The following is a 14030-nucleotide window of genomic DNA, read 5'->3' as shown; positions in this document are numbered from 1 at the left end:
GTTAAGTCAATTGGACGGCGAACAAAAAAAGCCATTTGCTTGGTATTATTTAAAACAGACTTCATAGGGCCACCCTTTTGTGGAAGCTTTATTTGCACTAAATGAATAATCTTAATTGCATCACTCTCGAATTAAAAATCAATGTTAATCAAGTTGAGAGTAGTAAATATCAGTTTTCATTGTGCCTGGGAAGAGGGCATTTTTCTTGTGTTGCAAATAAAAATACAAGTCAAATAACTTTAAAAGGGCATTATGTTCTGCTACAAATACAATTGAAACGGATTGTTTAGGAGCAGATCAGAAACGGTACAGAATTTTGCACTTAATTTCCTCAGTTATCATTTACAATAAGAACCTCTGGTCTTGACAGCCAAGTCTAAACAGTAGTAAATTAGTACAAATTTATACTGATTTTACTCTAATAATAGTAATAAAAGCTTATAGATTTGGCACTAATTACATAAATGCCTAATGATCTTGAAAATTACTCTGGTTAGAAATATATTACTAATCTAAACTTTGTTGTTGGCTGGCTCTGAAAAATCAGAACATTAGAAATGGTTCGCTTCACTTGTGCAAAGCACTTTAAATTGTTCAAGGAGTTTAACACATTCGAGAGGAAAATAAAGAGCATTTAATTTTATTTACAGCCTAAAGTGGAGTTGGGAGACGTACTGAACTTAGAAACTTTGACCAAAGGAGCAGGTTGTGGGCCAGGATGCCAGCGTAGGCTGGCTGAGAAGCTGGATCCGGGCGTAGGAGGTGCAAAGTGCAAAAAAGACACCACGCTCGGGTCCACGAAGTAGACCTCGGGGCCTGGAAGAGCGGAGGGCCGGCGGGCGCGGGGCGGGGTGGGGGGTGGGGTGGGGAGAGGGGCGGAGGAGGAAGTCGGGTACTGTTGTGCGCTCAAGCCATGACCCGAAAATGGGATTCTGTAGGCCCGGGGTCCCAGCCAGGGCGTCTGGACAGTAGGTGCAGGCCTGCTGGGCGGCAGCGAAGTATAGGCGCGGTCTGGAGGGCGCCGTGCCTTGTTGTGCTCGGATTGTCAGGCCTGCGCCAGCAGCAGGCCACTGTTGCCCAGCGCGCAGGCCAGGGCTACTCCCGGGTCACCAAGGGGTTATGCCCTGCTCTGTCCCCTGCCCTACCTCTGCCCCCGGGAAGATCCTAGCTCAGAGGCACAGAGCTGCGCCTTTGGAGCGACCTGGGCGGGACCAGAAGGAAAGGTGTGCCTGGAGAAAAATCTCAGGGAAAAACTACCGTAGGTCGGGCCCAGAAGCGAGGCCGAGGCGGCCGCCGCTGCTTTAGCAGCTGCTCGGGGCTGGAGCAGCCCGGGCTGCGGCCGCCGCCTCCTCGGGCGGGCGCGGGCGGGCGGGCGGAGTGGGGGACTCTCCGGGCGCTGACATTTGCAGGCTGCCCTCCTGATTGGTCCCCTCGCCGAGCTGCTCACGGGTTCATTCAACTGTTAAGCACCTCCCCGTCTCTCTAAAGGACATTATAATGCAAGAAGCCCCCTTTTTAACCACAAACCGAATTTTCTTTCATTTAGGTGATCTATATATATCTATATCGTATAGCTTATAGCTTATATCTATTTTAAATAACTTAAAGCCGCTAAAATTTGGGGGGGAACAGCTTTCGCCCTGGAGCGGTGCGCGATGCTGTCTCACGCCGACCTCCTGGACGCCAGGCTAGGTGAGTGCGCGCCTCTCGCCCGGGCAGCCAGGAGAAGCCCGGGCAGGAAATTGTCAATTTGTTCCTTATTTTACCTTAATGTGCCCTAAATGGACTAATTTCTTTAAAAGTAATTGTGCTGCATTAAAGTTTAATTTAATTTAACATCGTCTTAAAAAAAAATCTATGGAATATGTAGATTCAAAGGAATTGGGTGATGTTACTTTTTGTTTTTCTTATTTTTTCACTTCCTCCCTCCCCCTTATTATTGTTTTTATTTTTTTGAAGGGGCGATCTACCCCGTGATAATTTGTTTGGAGGCGTTTTTCTCTCTCTCTCTCTCTCTCTTTTCCCCTCCTGTTTACCTTAATTTCAGATTTCTTTCTTATCTTTTTCCCTCTCTTTCTCTCTCCCCATACCTGTTTCTGCTGCTCGTTTAACTATGGTTGAATTTGTAAAACTCAGTCTTAAAGGAGAAGCCACTGCAATAGAAGCAATTTACTAAGTGTACTCACTGAGAAAGGAGAAAAGCCAGATTCATCCTCGCAGGCATCCGGCCTGCAAAGGGAGTCGGCATTGCCAATCAATGGCTGAGAGGAACGTACCTTTTATATCTCCGGAAAGAAAAGTTGAATTCTCTAAAGTTTGATTCACTGTTATGTCTAGAGACTTTACTTGAGTTTTCTTAAAGATGTCTGGGTTACTGGGCTCTGGGTTTCCGGTTTGGGAATCTTTGGTGATGGATGTGACTCCATTTTCCAAACACTTTCTCTGATTTGAGGGGGAGGCGGGGCTGATTTGGGTTGATTTCAGGGGGTGGAAAGCTTGGAAACTTATTCATTTTCCGAAAGTGAGAGGGAATCGGCTGAGGGTCAGAGGTAGAGTTTCTCAGGCTGCCTAAGCGCAGGTGGGGCAGCAACGGAGAAAATTGTTTAATTTTCTTTCTTTTCTTCCCCCCTCCCCCCACCCCCCGCTCGGTTCTAGGATAAGCTCTGGAGTTCCTAGAACGCCGTGGGGGTACGGTTCATGAAAGGGTCTCCGAGGCATGTTTCATTGCCGGGACTAGGAATGTTTCATTGTGGGACAGACGAAAGCATGTGTTGTTTACTAAGGGACCCCGCTGCGGAGAGAAGGGAAAAGGCCGGGAGACGGTCTTGCAACCTGGCAGTCCAGATCCTGGGGCCCCAGGCTGAGCACCCCGGGAGATTGCTCCGTAGGGCGACCGTGGGCGCAGAGGGAGCCGAGCACGGGGCTGGAAAAGGACCACGCGGGGCGTACAGTCCCTCCTGGAATGGCCAGAGCAGTAGTGACCGCCATCCCCTTGCCTCCTCAGGTATGAAAGATGCCGCCGAGCTTCTGGGCCACCGGGAGGCGGTGAAGTGTAGGCTGGGCGTAGGGGGCTCTGACCCCGGGGGCCACCCGGGGGACCTAGCGCCCAACTCCGACCCAGTCGAGGGAGCCACTCTGCTGCCTGGGGAGGACATCACCACAGTGGGCTCTACGCCGGCCTCGCTGGCGGTGAGCGCTAAGGACCCGGACAAGCAGCCGGGGCCCCAGGGCGGCCCGAACCCCAGCCAAGCCGGTCAGCAGCAGGGCCAACAGAAGCAAAAGCGCCATCGGACGCGCTTCACCCCTGCTCAGCTCAACGAACTGGAGAGGAGCTTCGCCAAGACTCACTACCCCGACATCTTCATGCGGGAGGAGCTGGCACTTCGTATTGGGCTGACCGAGTCCCGAGTGCAGGTACGCTGGGCTTGGGCGCCAGGGAAGAAGACAAGGAGGGCGTGGGAGGAATTAGGCAAAGGAAGCAGGGTCTTTTCTTCCCTTTCAGGGATCCTGGGCTAAGCTTTCCTGGGTGAAGTTAGCTCCTCTGCCCGCGAATTGGCCCCATCGATGGGCAGACAGTGCCCCCATCTCCTGCCAGTATAACCACATTTCCGCGGAAACTCCTCCAAAGCGAAGCCGGCGTCATTCGATTGCTAGGTCTCTTCCTTCCTCCCGAGAAGGAAATCTGCGGGTCTTCCACCTTCCGTGTCTCCTAGGCGGCGTTTTAACCCCCGCGGGCAATTCCACCCCAGCTCCCGTTATAGACAAGTATGTCATTACCCCCTAATGAGTTTGTGTCGTGTCTGGATAAATGGGAGAATGCATCATACAATACAGAAAACACGAAAAAGGAGAAAATAAGGCGAAGTGGGCGCCTTTCAGAAAAGATCCACACCTGGGTTTTCCTGCATATCACACTCCTGCCGCGCTCAGGCAAAATACCCTCTAGCTTCGATGCTTATAAAGGCTTCGAATCTGGTGGCCTACCAGTGCGCTGGGGGAGCTGGAGCGATCCCCCACAGCCTGAGTCCTGGTTTCCCCTAAAGTAACTTGGGCAGTGTGGGGGGGGGGGAAGGGAGGAGGAAATAAGGGCTTTCTGGTATAGCTACCCGATTTGAAGAAAGGACACTTAGGTCAGAAAAGATTGACCAGTAGTAAACAAAATCATTACTGACCCCTTGTTGTTTCTAGTCCAACCACCCTCCAAGTTGTAAATTATATATAACTTACAAACCACACCTGTAACTTTTCTGAAAATTGGGGTATAAAAGTATAAGTCCGATGAATCTCAGATTTTTTCCACTTTTTAGAAGAATGAAAACATTATATCAAATATTTTATGGATAGGTGCTGGAGGTGAAATGCCAAGAGGGGCGGTTAGACTTGAGCTATCCAGGGTGCTGAAAACCTTTCTAGCCTGTCCTCGACAGGGTCTTTTCTGTTCCTTATCCTGTGTCAATCTCAGCTCTAGCTGCTATCAAAAATGTTAAAGATCTCCGTTTTACAAATTTTAAACATCAAAGTTTAAAGGTCTCAGTTACTTTACATTTGATCTAAAAGTCAAAAGTGTTCATAATCACAGTGTTGAATTTTTCTGTCTCCATTCAGCATTTTAAAGACTGTCTAACCTTCTATTTTAAACAGTCAGCAAATAAATGTCATTGGGGACTTAAGGTGGTCAAGTTAATAAAGGGTATAACACACTATATTAACATTTTTACTCAGTGTAAATCTGGTGGTTTCTTTAGTGAACTCTGGAAGCCCTGAACCATGGGCCACTGAAATTAAGCATCAGAGGCACGTTAATTGCATTGTACAGATATATATTATTAGTGCTCTTAAGCTTTTTTTTTTTAAACTTGCTCCTCTTTTAAATCTGAAATTGAGTTCATACCTTAACAGAAATATACAATTTCAATATTTTCATTACTGTTACTGATAGTATTGGCTTGTTAAAATCCTGTCGGTTCAAAATTCATACATTTTTTTCACTCAAGAGAAATACTATATAATAATTTTTAAGGACTAAAATGCTGTTGCTTAACCTAGGCTTACTAGTAATTAGTTTGAATTAAAATATAACTTAGAATCACAAATAAAATATAATTGGACAACTGACTTTATGAAAAAAGAAAATGAGGTCTATTAAACTTTATTAGGTCTTCCAAAGGTTAATGGCAGTGATTCTTTTAATATAAGAAGTTATAAATGAAATAAAGCACAAACTATGTAATAGAAACAGTTATTTTTAAGAAGTACACAAAAGAATAATCAAGAAGGATAGAGACAGAGTACTTTAATTCTTCTAGCATAATGTTCAACCAAAGATAATAGCTTGATGCTGCTGATAGGAAAAATTTAATAGAATGGTAATTTCAATATTTTTAAAAATAATGTTCCATAGTTTAAAAAGTAATCAGATCAACATAACCTTCTTAATTAACATTTCAAAATGATTAACATTATGTAATGTAATGCAAAAATAATTTATGTAAAATGTATTTACTTCACAATTCACTGTATCTTTGCTCCTTGACCAAATTCAAATTAAGTAGTAATTGGTTTATGTTCTTATATGATGAGTACTTCATAGTTTTCTTTATAGTTAACAGATTGCCACAAATTCTTTTCAGTATGTGGGCCACTGCTCTGATTAAAAATGATCTAAACATTTAATTTATTGCAATTGTATGTTTTTAAAGATACTTTTTGATTCAGACTAAATGATCCAATATACTTATTTTTATCTATATCTGCCATATATCATCCTTTTAAGTATTTATTAAAGCACCTCTACTCACACGGAGGCCAATTCCATGTCTGATATCGCTCCTCTTTTCTGGCTAGTGTAATAAAACCATTCCTTTTATAGCATGCCATTATTAGAAACCAATTTCAGAATTATTTATAACCTGGAATGGCTTATTAAGCAGCAATGCGAGAATCATGCAAATTATGCGATCAAATGCAATATAATAAGCATAATCATTAGTCTCTAGCACGGATTAATTAACTTTCAATATTTTATTTACATAAAAACCAAATCAGTGAAATAACTTCTGCACAGTCAGGCTTGCCTTTCAATATTTTATACGAACAAAAATAATGTGCTGTAATTCCATTGACCGTGTCCCCCAGAATGGCCCTGTCACCTGCCACATCTTAATAGGGGGACAAGCCGAGAGTATTTTCTAGTTTTCTAATGGAATGAGAAATTGCATTTTCTTCCTCTCCCAGCACTATTAAAGTGTAATGAATTCGGCCCAGAGTTCACGGCTGGCTGATCGAAATGAACCTGAGATCTAGGCTTTAATACAGCTCCCCAGATTTCCTCCCAAATCTTCACATTAATCATTTGCTGGATTCCAATGAGATCTTCATAAAGCATTTGCTTCGAGGGGGGGAAAAAGTAATATTCTCTCTTTCTCCTCTCTTTCTCTATTTCTGAGCCATTTATAGGTGGGGAATTAAACGGGCTATATATTTTAAAATACATTTACAGTATGTCTATATTACTGTAACAGCAGATATCATGAAAGTGGATTTTTAAATTCCAACCTCCATTAGATTCTCACTGTTGTATTAAGCATCTTCTGAGAAGAGCTGCATTTCAAACTGAGTACAAAGTTGGCTGTGGCTGCGGTTAATATATTTCCTGGAGTTGTCATCTGTGCATTCTCAAAATCTCCCTTAGGTTTTACCTGCATTTTAATCCGTCATGCTCTAGTTTTCAAGTGGAAACATTCACATTTTAAAAACATATGCATCATACCTTGGAACGGAGGTGCTCAGACCCCATGCAGATTTTTTTTTCCCCAATCCCAGTAAGCCATGAAACATAAAAAATTTTGTAGCCATCATTTGACTACTAACCCTCAAACATAATTGAGCACAATTTTTTGATTATTTCTACAATATTTAGTTCTTCAACAGCTGTTCTTTTCCGCTTGTGCCTGAGATTCAGAAATCTTTCTGGCAGGCATGTTTTCTACTGAGATTCTTCTGGGCAATTCCTCCCCACTTTCTTCTGTTTCTTTCCCCACTCTCCACACCATGCCCACCGCAAACAGTCAGACATTTCAGAAGTCACTGACATTTGCAGGGTTCTGGGAACCGGTCTTTAATCTATAGATACCTTTCGAAATATACCTGGGTGCAGAATGTGAGGTATGCGGACCATTTTGGTCACAGACACCGTCCTGTCTAGGGCTCCACCTGGTCCAGCCTTGAATGGATAATGCAAAGCGACCTGTGGCAGTCAGTCTCCTAGAGGTGCTTTCCTGGGCTCCTGTGGGTTACTCTCTGCTAACAGCTCAATCCTCGGCCTGCTGCCGCATTGATCCCAGTCTCTATCTAGGGCCCTGCTGCCTCGTTTAATCCACTGCGCCACCAGCTCGAGGGGTTTTAACAGGGAAAGGACCCTGCATCTTTACCCAATCTGGACACTACAGTAGGCAAAAACATGGAAAATGAGGTAGAAACCAGAAGAGATGAAGTGGTGGGTGATGATGCATGTATGGTAGAAAAGCCAGGGCCAGCCCAAAGGCTGAAAAGAATTCTAGATTGCAGGGCTCTTCATATTGGTAAATGGAGAGTGTAGCTCCACTTGCTTGGGCGTGTATAACTGGTTTACTGGGAAAGGGGATCAGGTACTCCCATACTTGTGATAGTTTGCAGAATAAACACTAAAGAGTTTGGATTAACGCATGACCTTACAGTGGTCAAGTTGCATTGACCAAATTAAATTATGAGAAAATTCAATCAGTACCTAAGCTGTGTCCCACATCATTTATATTTATGCATATAAACCTCCAGCTGACTATATGTTGAACTGCAAGCCTGCCAAATGGACAGGCTGGCTTAAAAAAAAAAAATCAAATTTAAACATGGGGTGAGGGGAAGTTTTCCTGGTCAGGCAGTTTACTTGATGTCTTTTGGGAAGAACCTTTCCTTCCCCTGTGGTAGTGAATTTGACATTGACAGGCAAATTTGTCTTATAAAGTCTGAACTTTCAGGGTCTACTGTTAAGAAAAAACTAATAGGAAGATTATTTTCATTTGGAGTATATTTTATCAAACACATCTCCTTTAAAAAGACATCTGGGTTTGTCTGAGCAAAATTAAATTTGATTCATAGGTAGTGTGAGCTTTAAACTTGACTTCCTTTGGTTTGTAGTAGTCAGAAGATTTGCTTTTAATTTATAGATGAAATGAGGCGGGGTGGGGGTGGGGTTGAGGGAACTGGAGGCTTTGTTATTTGGGATCCTCAGTAAATTCTTGGAAATAATAGATTTGAAAGCCCTGAGGCTTAGGGCTCTAGCAGCGGGTTCCAGCACACCTGCACAACCCAGATAAAGGTACCCTTAGAGGGGCTTGAGCACGAGGCACGGACTTGCGGCAGTAGTACCAGTCGCTACGAATCAGGAGTCACTGTGGTGACCCAAACTACACCGTAGCTCAGTGGCGCTTGCTTTCCCACATGGATCACTATGTTAAGCTCTCCGCTCCGTCATCCGTGGCGTTAGGGGTTTTCTTTTGTCTTTCGATTTTGAAACCGGCTTTGTCATCCACAGCTCTTCATCAATTTCCAAATTTCCAGCGTTTCTGAAAATTCTATACCCCATCATTGTTAATGGCACGCTATTAGGCCACACGGGTACACATGTTTATCTTCATTTGTACACCTGTGGGTCCAGGTTTGACAACATGCCTGCCTGCAGACCAGTGCGTCTGAGCGGCTCGCAGAATATGCCGGCGCGCAGGGGCGTGGTGAATACTGCGTGTGGTGTCTGTCTGCTCGGTGTGTAAGTGCTCCCGGGCACGGTCACTCAGTTCTCCTGGAGTTGGCGCCCGGTGGAGGCCCGGGGCGCCGGTTGCCTAGGGCTGGTGGAGAACCAGGGTCCCCGGCGGCGTGTGGGGGCGCGCCGGGCCGATGGCACGTGTTCGGCCTGGGGCCGAGGGGGTGGACCTGCCGCGGGTTTCTCGGGCTCGGGTCCCCGACGCTCCTGGCCGGCCCGCGGGCTAACAGCGCCCTGTGTGTTTCCCCACCCCCGTCCGCTCCAGGTCTGGTTCCAGAACCGGCGCGCTAAGTGGAAGAAGCGCAAGAAGACCACCAACGTGTTCCGCGCGCCGGGCACGCTGCTGCCCACGCCAGGCCTGCCCCAGTTCCCGTCGGCTGCCGCCGCCGCCGCCGCCGCCATGGGCGACAGCCTGTGCTCTTTCCATGCCAACGACACCCGCTGGGCGGCGGCCGCCATGCCGGGCGTGTCGCAGCTGCCGCTGCCGCCGGCGCTGGGCAGGCAGCAAGCCATGGCGCAGTCGCTGTCCCAGTGCAGCCTGGCGGCCGGGCCGCCGCCCAACTCCATGGGCCTGTCCAACAGCTTGGCGGGCTCCAATGGCGCGGGGCTGCAGTCGCATCTCTACCAGCCCGCCTTCCCCGGCATGGTGCCCGCCTCCCTCCCCGGCCCCAGCAACGTCTCCGGCTCGCCCCAGCTCTGCAGCTCCCCGGACAGCAGCGACGTGTGGCGGGGCACGAGCATCGCCTCCCTCCGCCGCAAGGCGCTAGAGCACACAGTCTCCATGAGCTTCACTTAATACCGCCGCGCCCGGCCCGCTCCGCCCCCTGCACCGCCCCCCGGTCCGCCCCGAGGCCCCGGCGGCGCGCGCCCGGGCCCCCCGCTCCCTGCCCCGGCCCTCGCCCGGGCGCCCTGCCCCGTTCTCCCGCCGCGGCCCCAGCCCCGGCGCCCTGCTCCCTCCCCGCCCGGCCTCCACCACGTCTCGTCCGGCCCTTCCTTCCCTCCGTCCTCCACTCTCCCGGGCTCACCCCGAGCCTCGGCCCGCGAGGCCTCCCTCCCGCCTGATTCCGCTCCCCGCACCCTCCCCGCCGCACCCCACCCGCCTCACCTGGCCCCTCCCTCCGCCCAGTCGCGAGCGCCCGGCCCCACGCCTCCCCGCGCCCCGCCGCCTCCCGGCCCGCACTCGCCGTGCTCGCGCCCTCCGCCTGGCCTTCCGACGGGCGGCTTGCCCACCCACACTTTCTCCACGACGCCTGCGGCCCCCTCGCCCCGCGCCTCGCCCCTGGTCCCTTCTTGCCCAGCTCCTCACGCCCCGCCTCCCGCGCCCTGCCGAAAGCATCCTTCCCGCCATTTTACTTAGCAGGGAGTAGACTCAGGATATGAAATCAGACACCAGTGGACTGGTTTGTGGGCAGAAACACACACACCCGCACTCTCGCTCACTCTCAGACACTACACACGCGCGCGCACACACTCATACACAGTGCACCTAGGTCACACACGGACGTGTTCAAGGGACAGCACAATGTTAGGATTTTTGTCTAAAAGGAGGGCAAGCATCTACTACCAACCGCCTCATCTGAGGGCCTAACTGATTACAATTTGATTTATCCCTGTATTCTTGCACCGAACTCCTTTCTTTCTTCTCCCACTAGCCGTTCCTTGCCTTGTCCATCCAGTCACATACCTGCAGCCGTGTATTGGCTTGCAAGAGAACGTTTCTGTTTCATCTTACTTTTATTTTCTTAAGTACAACTATGTGAGGGTATTGAGGGAAGGCTTCTCAGGAGGAACATGTCAGTGGATTGGGTGGCTGGAAGTAGACTAAAGCAGTCATGTGATGAAGAGGTGATCTTACCCATTTTGATAAATGTCTTTATGAGAAAGAATAAAAGAAACACGTAAGAAAATTTTCCTTTTGTAAAAGCAAAAGCCACATCTTTTTTTCTGGATCCTTCAGGACTGGGGTTGGTTTGCTTCCTTTTTTCCGTTTCTCTCTCCTCGCGCTGCTCTGTGCCCTTGGTTGTTTTGTGGTCGTCCTGTCTTTCCTCGTGCCCCTCGGCCACTGCCCTGGCCCCTGCCGGCTGCCGAAGGGTGCACTCAGGCATCTACAACCCTGCAACTTTGTACAGAGAAACGCAATCAGCTCTTTCTGCATGTGCTGGTCAAATCCAAACCCAGAGAACAGAAGCGCTTTCGAAGAATGAACAAACATGTGAAATAGGATGTTTTGTGTAGATAAAGCATTCTTGTTACATACTGGTCAATTTGTGATATGTTTTAACTTATTGTCTGTGCTTATTTATGGAATTTGGTTTTCTTAATAAATGTTTGAGCTAATATAAAGCATATTATTTGACTTTTCCGAACAAGTTTATATCAAGTTAAATGTAAATGGATAAAATAAAATCATTTTCAGTATGTGATACGGAGAATGATGGGTTTTGGTGTCAGTTTGAATGACAGAAGGGTCTCGTGGGGGGAAGGGAAGAGAACTTTTCTAAGAGGTTCTCGGTGCCCAGTTGGCGGGATCCCCGCGTCTGAGACTCGTCTGCTCTTCGGTGGGCCTGGGTTCAGTTCCTAGGTCGCACCGCACCCTAGGCAGGACGCACGGATACAGCGTCCCCGCCGGCAGGCCTAGCCTGCAGTCCCCGGGTACGCAGGCCGGAAGTGAGAAGCCGCGGGGCGATCGCCTCACGCGAGCTCGAGGCCTCGCGAGGCTTCAGGTCGACCCCTGCCTCTGAGCCCGAGATGGGCCTCCGGGCGCAGCTGCCCGCACTTAACGCAGGGCCCGAGAGTCGACAAGCTTCTCGCGTGAACGGTCTCTACCGGACAAAGCAGCGGACGGGAGCCCTCGTCGTCGGGCTGCGTCTGGAAGCACCACGGTGACGGAAGCGTGGAGAGCTCCGGAGCTCTTCCTTCTGGCGTCTGCCCCAAGGTACCCGGTGGACTAGAGAGGCCCGGGGCCCTTCCCCGGGGGCCTAGGCTTCGAGGCCGTCCGAAGGAGGCGGCCGGTCCCCTCCGTGTCGGGGGTCCAGGCGAGGCCTCAGACACCTGGGGCTCCAGATGGGGGCACGTCGTCGGGAGAAGGGTGTCCGGGGCGCCCTGGCTGCGGATCAGGGCCTCTCAGGCCTTCCCTGGTTTATACTGGGTTTGCTTTAGTTTTCTGAGGATCCATGCTTGGGTCGAGCTAACCTCACATTTCGCCACGTGTTCAGCGCACGTCCCCACACTAACTGGTAGTGAAAAATTGCTGCAGTTTGTTTGCGGTAGAATGAGGCGGAAGGTTTCGGGTTTTTTTTTTTTTAAACTTGAAGGCAAATCGGTATCGCAGGCTTCCTTTGGAAGACTAACCAAAATCAATCTTGTGGTTTGAAATTTAACGGTCATTATAGGCATTAAAATGCACCCTTTCCCATGGGAAGATTTCTAATTTAGTTGCCGCAGAATGGAAACCCTAAAAACTCCCTTGTCCTAGAACACAATTTCAAACCGTTGGGCTAGGTGTGAGCTTAGGGCCCTGTTGTAATTTGTTACTCAACTGAGAGAACACAATGGGATCTCCTGGAAGGTGAGGACAAAAAGGCATGGTTTTCTATGATAATGAAAAATCATTGGTTCATGTTATCTTAAGAATTTTAACTAAAGGGGTTCACACAATATTTCACTTCTACATTTTCTAAAGGGTATATAATGTTAGAGGGTATTTCTAAAGGGTATTTAATATAATGTTAAAATATTAAAGAAGATAAAAACAGGCTCATGTGGGATTTCATATAAAAATGGAACAGTTTTATATTTTAGAACTCATCTTAGATTTTAAGTGTGATAACCAAATTTCTAAAATATCTGTATATGAAAAATACTTTTCCTTGCTTTTGCTTTTTGTCATATTCTCCGTTGGCTTGGTGCTTTTTTTTTTAGGTGAATTTGTGGATACTGTAATCTCAAGTCACATTTAAGAGATCAGTACAAATCACACATTGTTTCACCACTGAGCATGGAAGGTTGTTTACAAGGATGCTAATTTTACAGCTTTTTTATGCTGCTATAAAGCATAACTTTATGATGTAGGAATGCAATAAAGGATGCTAAGTGGAATCTTTAAAAATTGTATTTCTGCAAGGCAAGGGAAATGGGACTTTCATTTGAAAAAAAATGGGGCAACTCAGAACACTGATGAGAAGTTGCAAATCAACTGAAGTGATAGATGCTTTCAAAGATACTTATATTTCATAATGTAATGGTTATTTATCAATATTATAATGAAAGTGTGCAGAGTTTTTCACTTTACCTGACTCTGGAATAATATTTGTTTCTATGGCAATAGATTTTTGTATTAAGAATTCTGAACATTCTAATGTCATAGATGCCGTTAGCATAAGGGAAGGCAACCTGGTCTAAATTGTTAAGGTTGACAGTTTAGCAGTGATAAAAAGCAGATAATAAGAATCTCAATCACAAGCCTGAGAGATTTCTGCATTTTGAGGGAGGAAAAAAAAACTAACAACAGAGTCATGCTTCATGTTACTTTTTTACTCCTTATCAGCAATTCTGACTCAAAACTGTTAAAGTTTTAAAAATAACTAATTATATTCCATAAGGGAACAGAGACAATAACGAACGATGAGTAATATCGGAGAACAAGGTAGATAAGTACAGCATGTCAGATGTCCTGCCTCTAATGAATTGTACTTTTTGCTGAGTAGTCTTTTTTGGCATTGAATACCATCACCACGTGCTAGCTAGGAAAAGTCAAAGTCTATCATGATGTAACTATATGATTGATTTATTTGAATACGCACTTTTATCTTTGTATCTTTATTTTTCAGTGTCGGTACTGAATATCATACGTGGCATGCAAGTGATGGCATAGTAATGATCTTGCACTCAGTTTACCTTTTGTTGATGGTGGGAGAAACAGAATATAGGACTTTAGCCTACCAGAGATGACGTTAGAGACCGAATAGAAAATAGCGTGCAGAGCAATATGGGTAAATCAAGGTAGATGTAAATGGAAAATATAGAGGAAGTTCTAACTTTGAGGCAATTTATGTTTGATGTCATCAGTGACTGCTTACCTTGAGCATGAAAACGTTTTTAATTTGTGTTGTGGACTTCACGTATGCATTTTTAGGGTAAAGAAAAAACTTCACCCACAAAGATGTGTCTTCTAGTAATGGCAGTAGTTAACCTGTCAGTTGAAAGAAGGTAACCTTCCTTTTCTCCTTTTCATGAC

General features: G+C 46.9%; 1 protein-coding gene across 1 annotated transcript; it reads left to right on the top strand.

Moving 5' to 3' along the window:
• The first annotated feature begins 1655 nt into the window (after positions 1 to 1655).
• On the top strand, positions 1656 to 9590 carry OTP (orthopedia homeobox). The gene is made up of 3 exons (XM_005890095.3): positions 1656 to 1692; positions 3005 to 3414; positions 9060 to 9590. Exons 1-3 carry the CDS (start codon positions 1656 to 1658, stop codon positions 9588 to 9590), a joined length of 978 nt encoding a protein of 325 aa, XP_005890157.2.
• The last annotated feature ends 4440 nt before the right edge of the window (positions 9591 to 14030 follow it).

Source organism: Bos mutus, chromosome 10 (genome assembly GCF_027580195.1).
Source record: "Bos mutus isolate GX-2022 chromosome 10, NWIPB_WYAK_1.1, whole genome shotgun sequence".
Lineage (NCBI taxonomy): Eukaryota > Metazoa > Chordata > Mammalia > Artiodactyla > Bovidae > Bos > Bos mutus.
This window is presented reverse-complemented; position numbering and strand designations above follow the sequence as displayed.

What these genes read in the sequence shown, in the direction of transcription:
- OTP (XM_005890095.3), top strand. Translation starts at nt 1,656, where the DNA reads ATGCTGTCTCACGCCGACCTCCTGGACGCCAGGCTAG. An exon ending in CCTCCTGGACGCCAGGCTAG is followed by an intron (nt 1,693 to 3,004) that starts GTGAGTGCGCGC and finishes TTGCCTCCTCAG; the next exon opens with GTATGAAAGATGCCGCCGAG. An exon ending in TGACCGAGTCCCGAGTGCAG is followed by an intron (nt 3,415 to 9,059) that starts GTACGCTGGGCT and finishes CGTCCGCTCCAG; the next exon opens with GTCTGGTTCCAGAACCGGCG.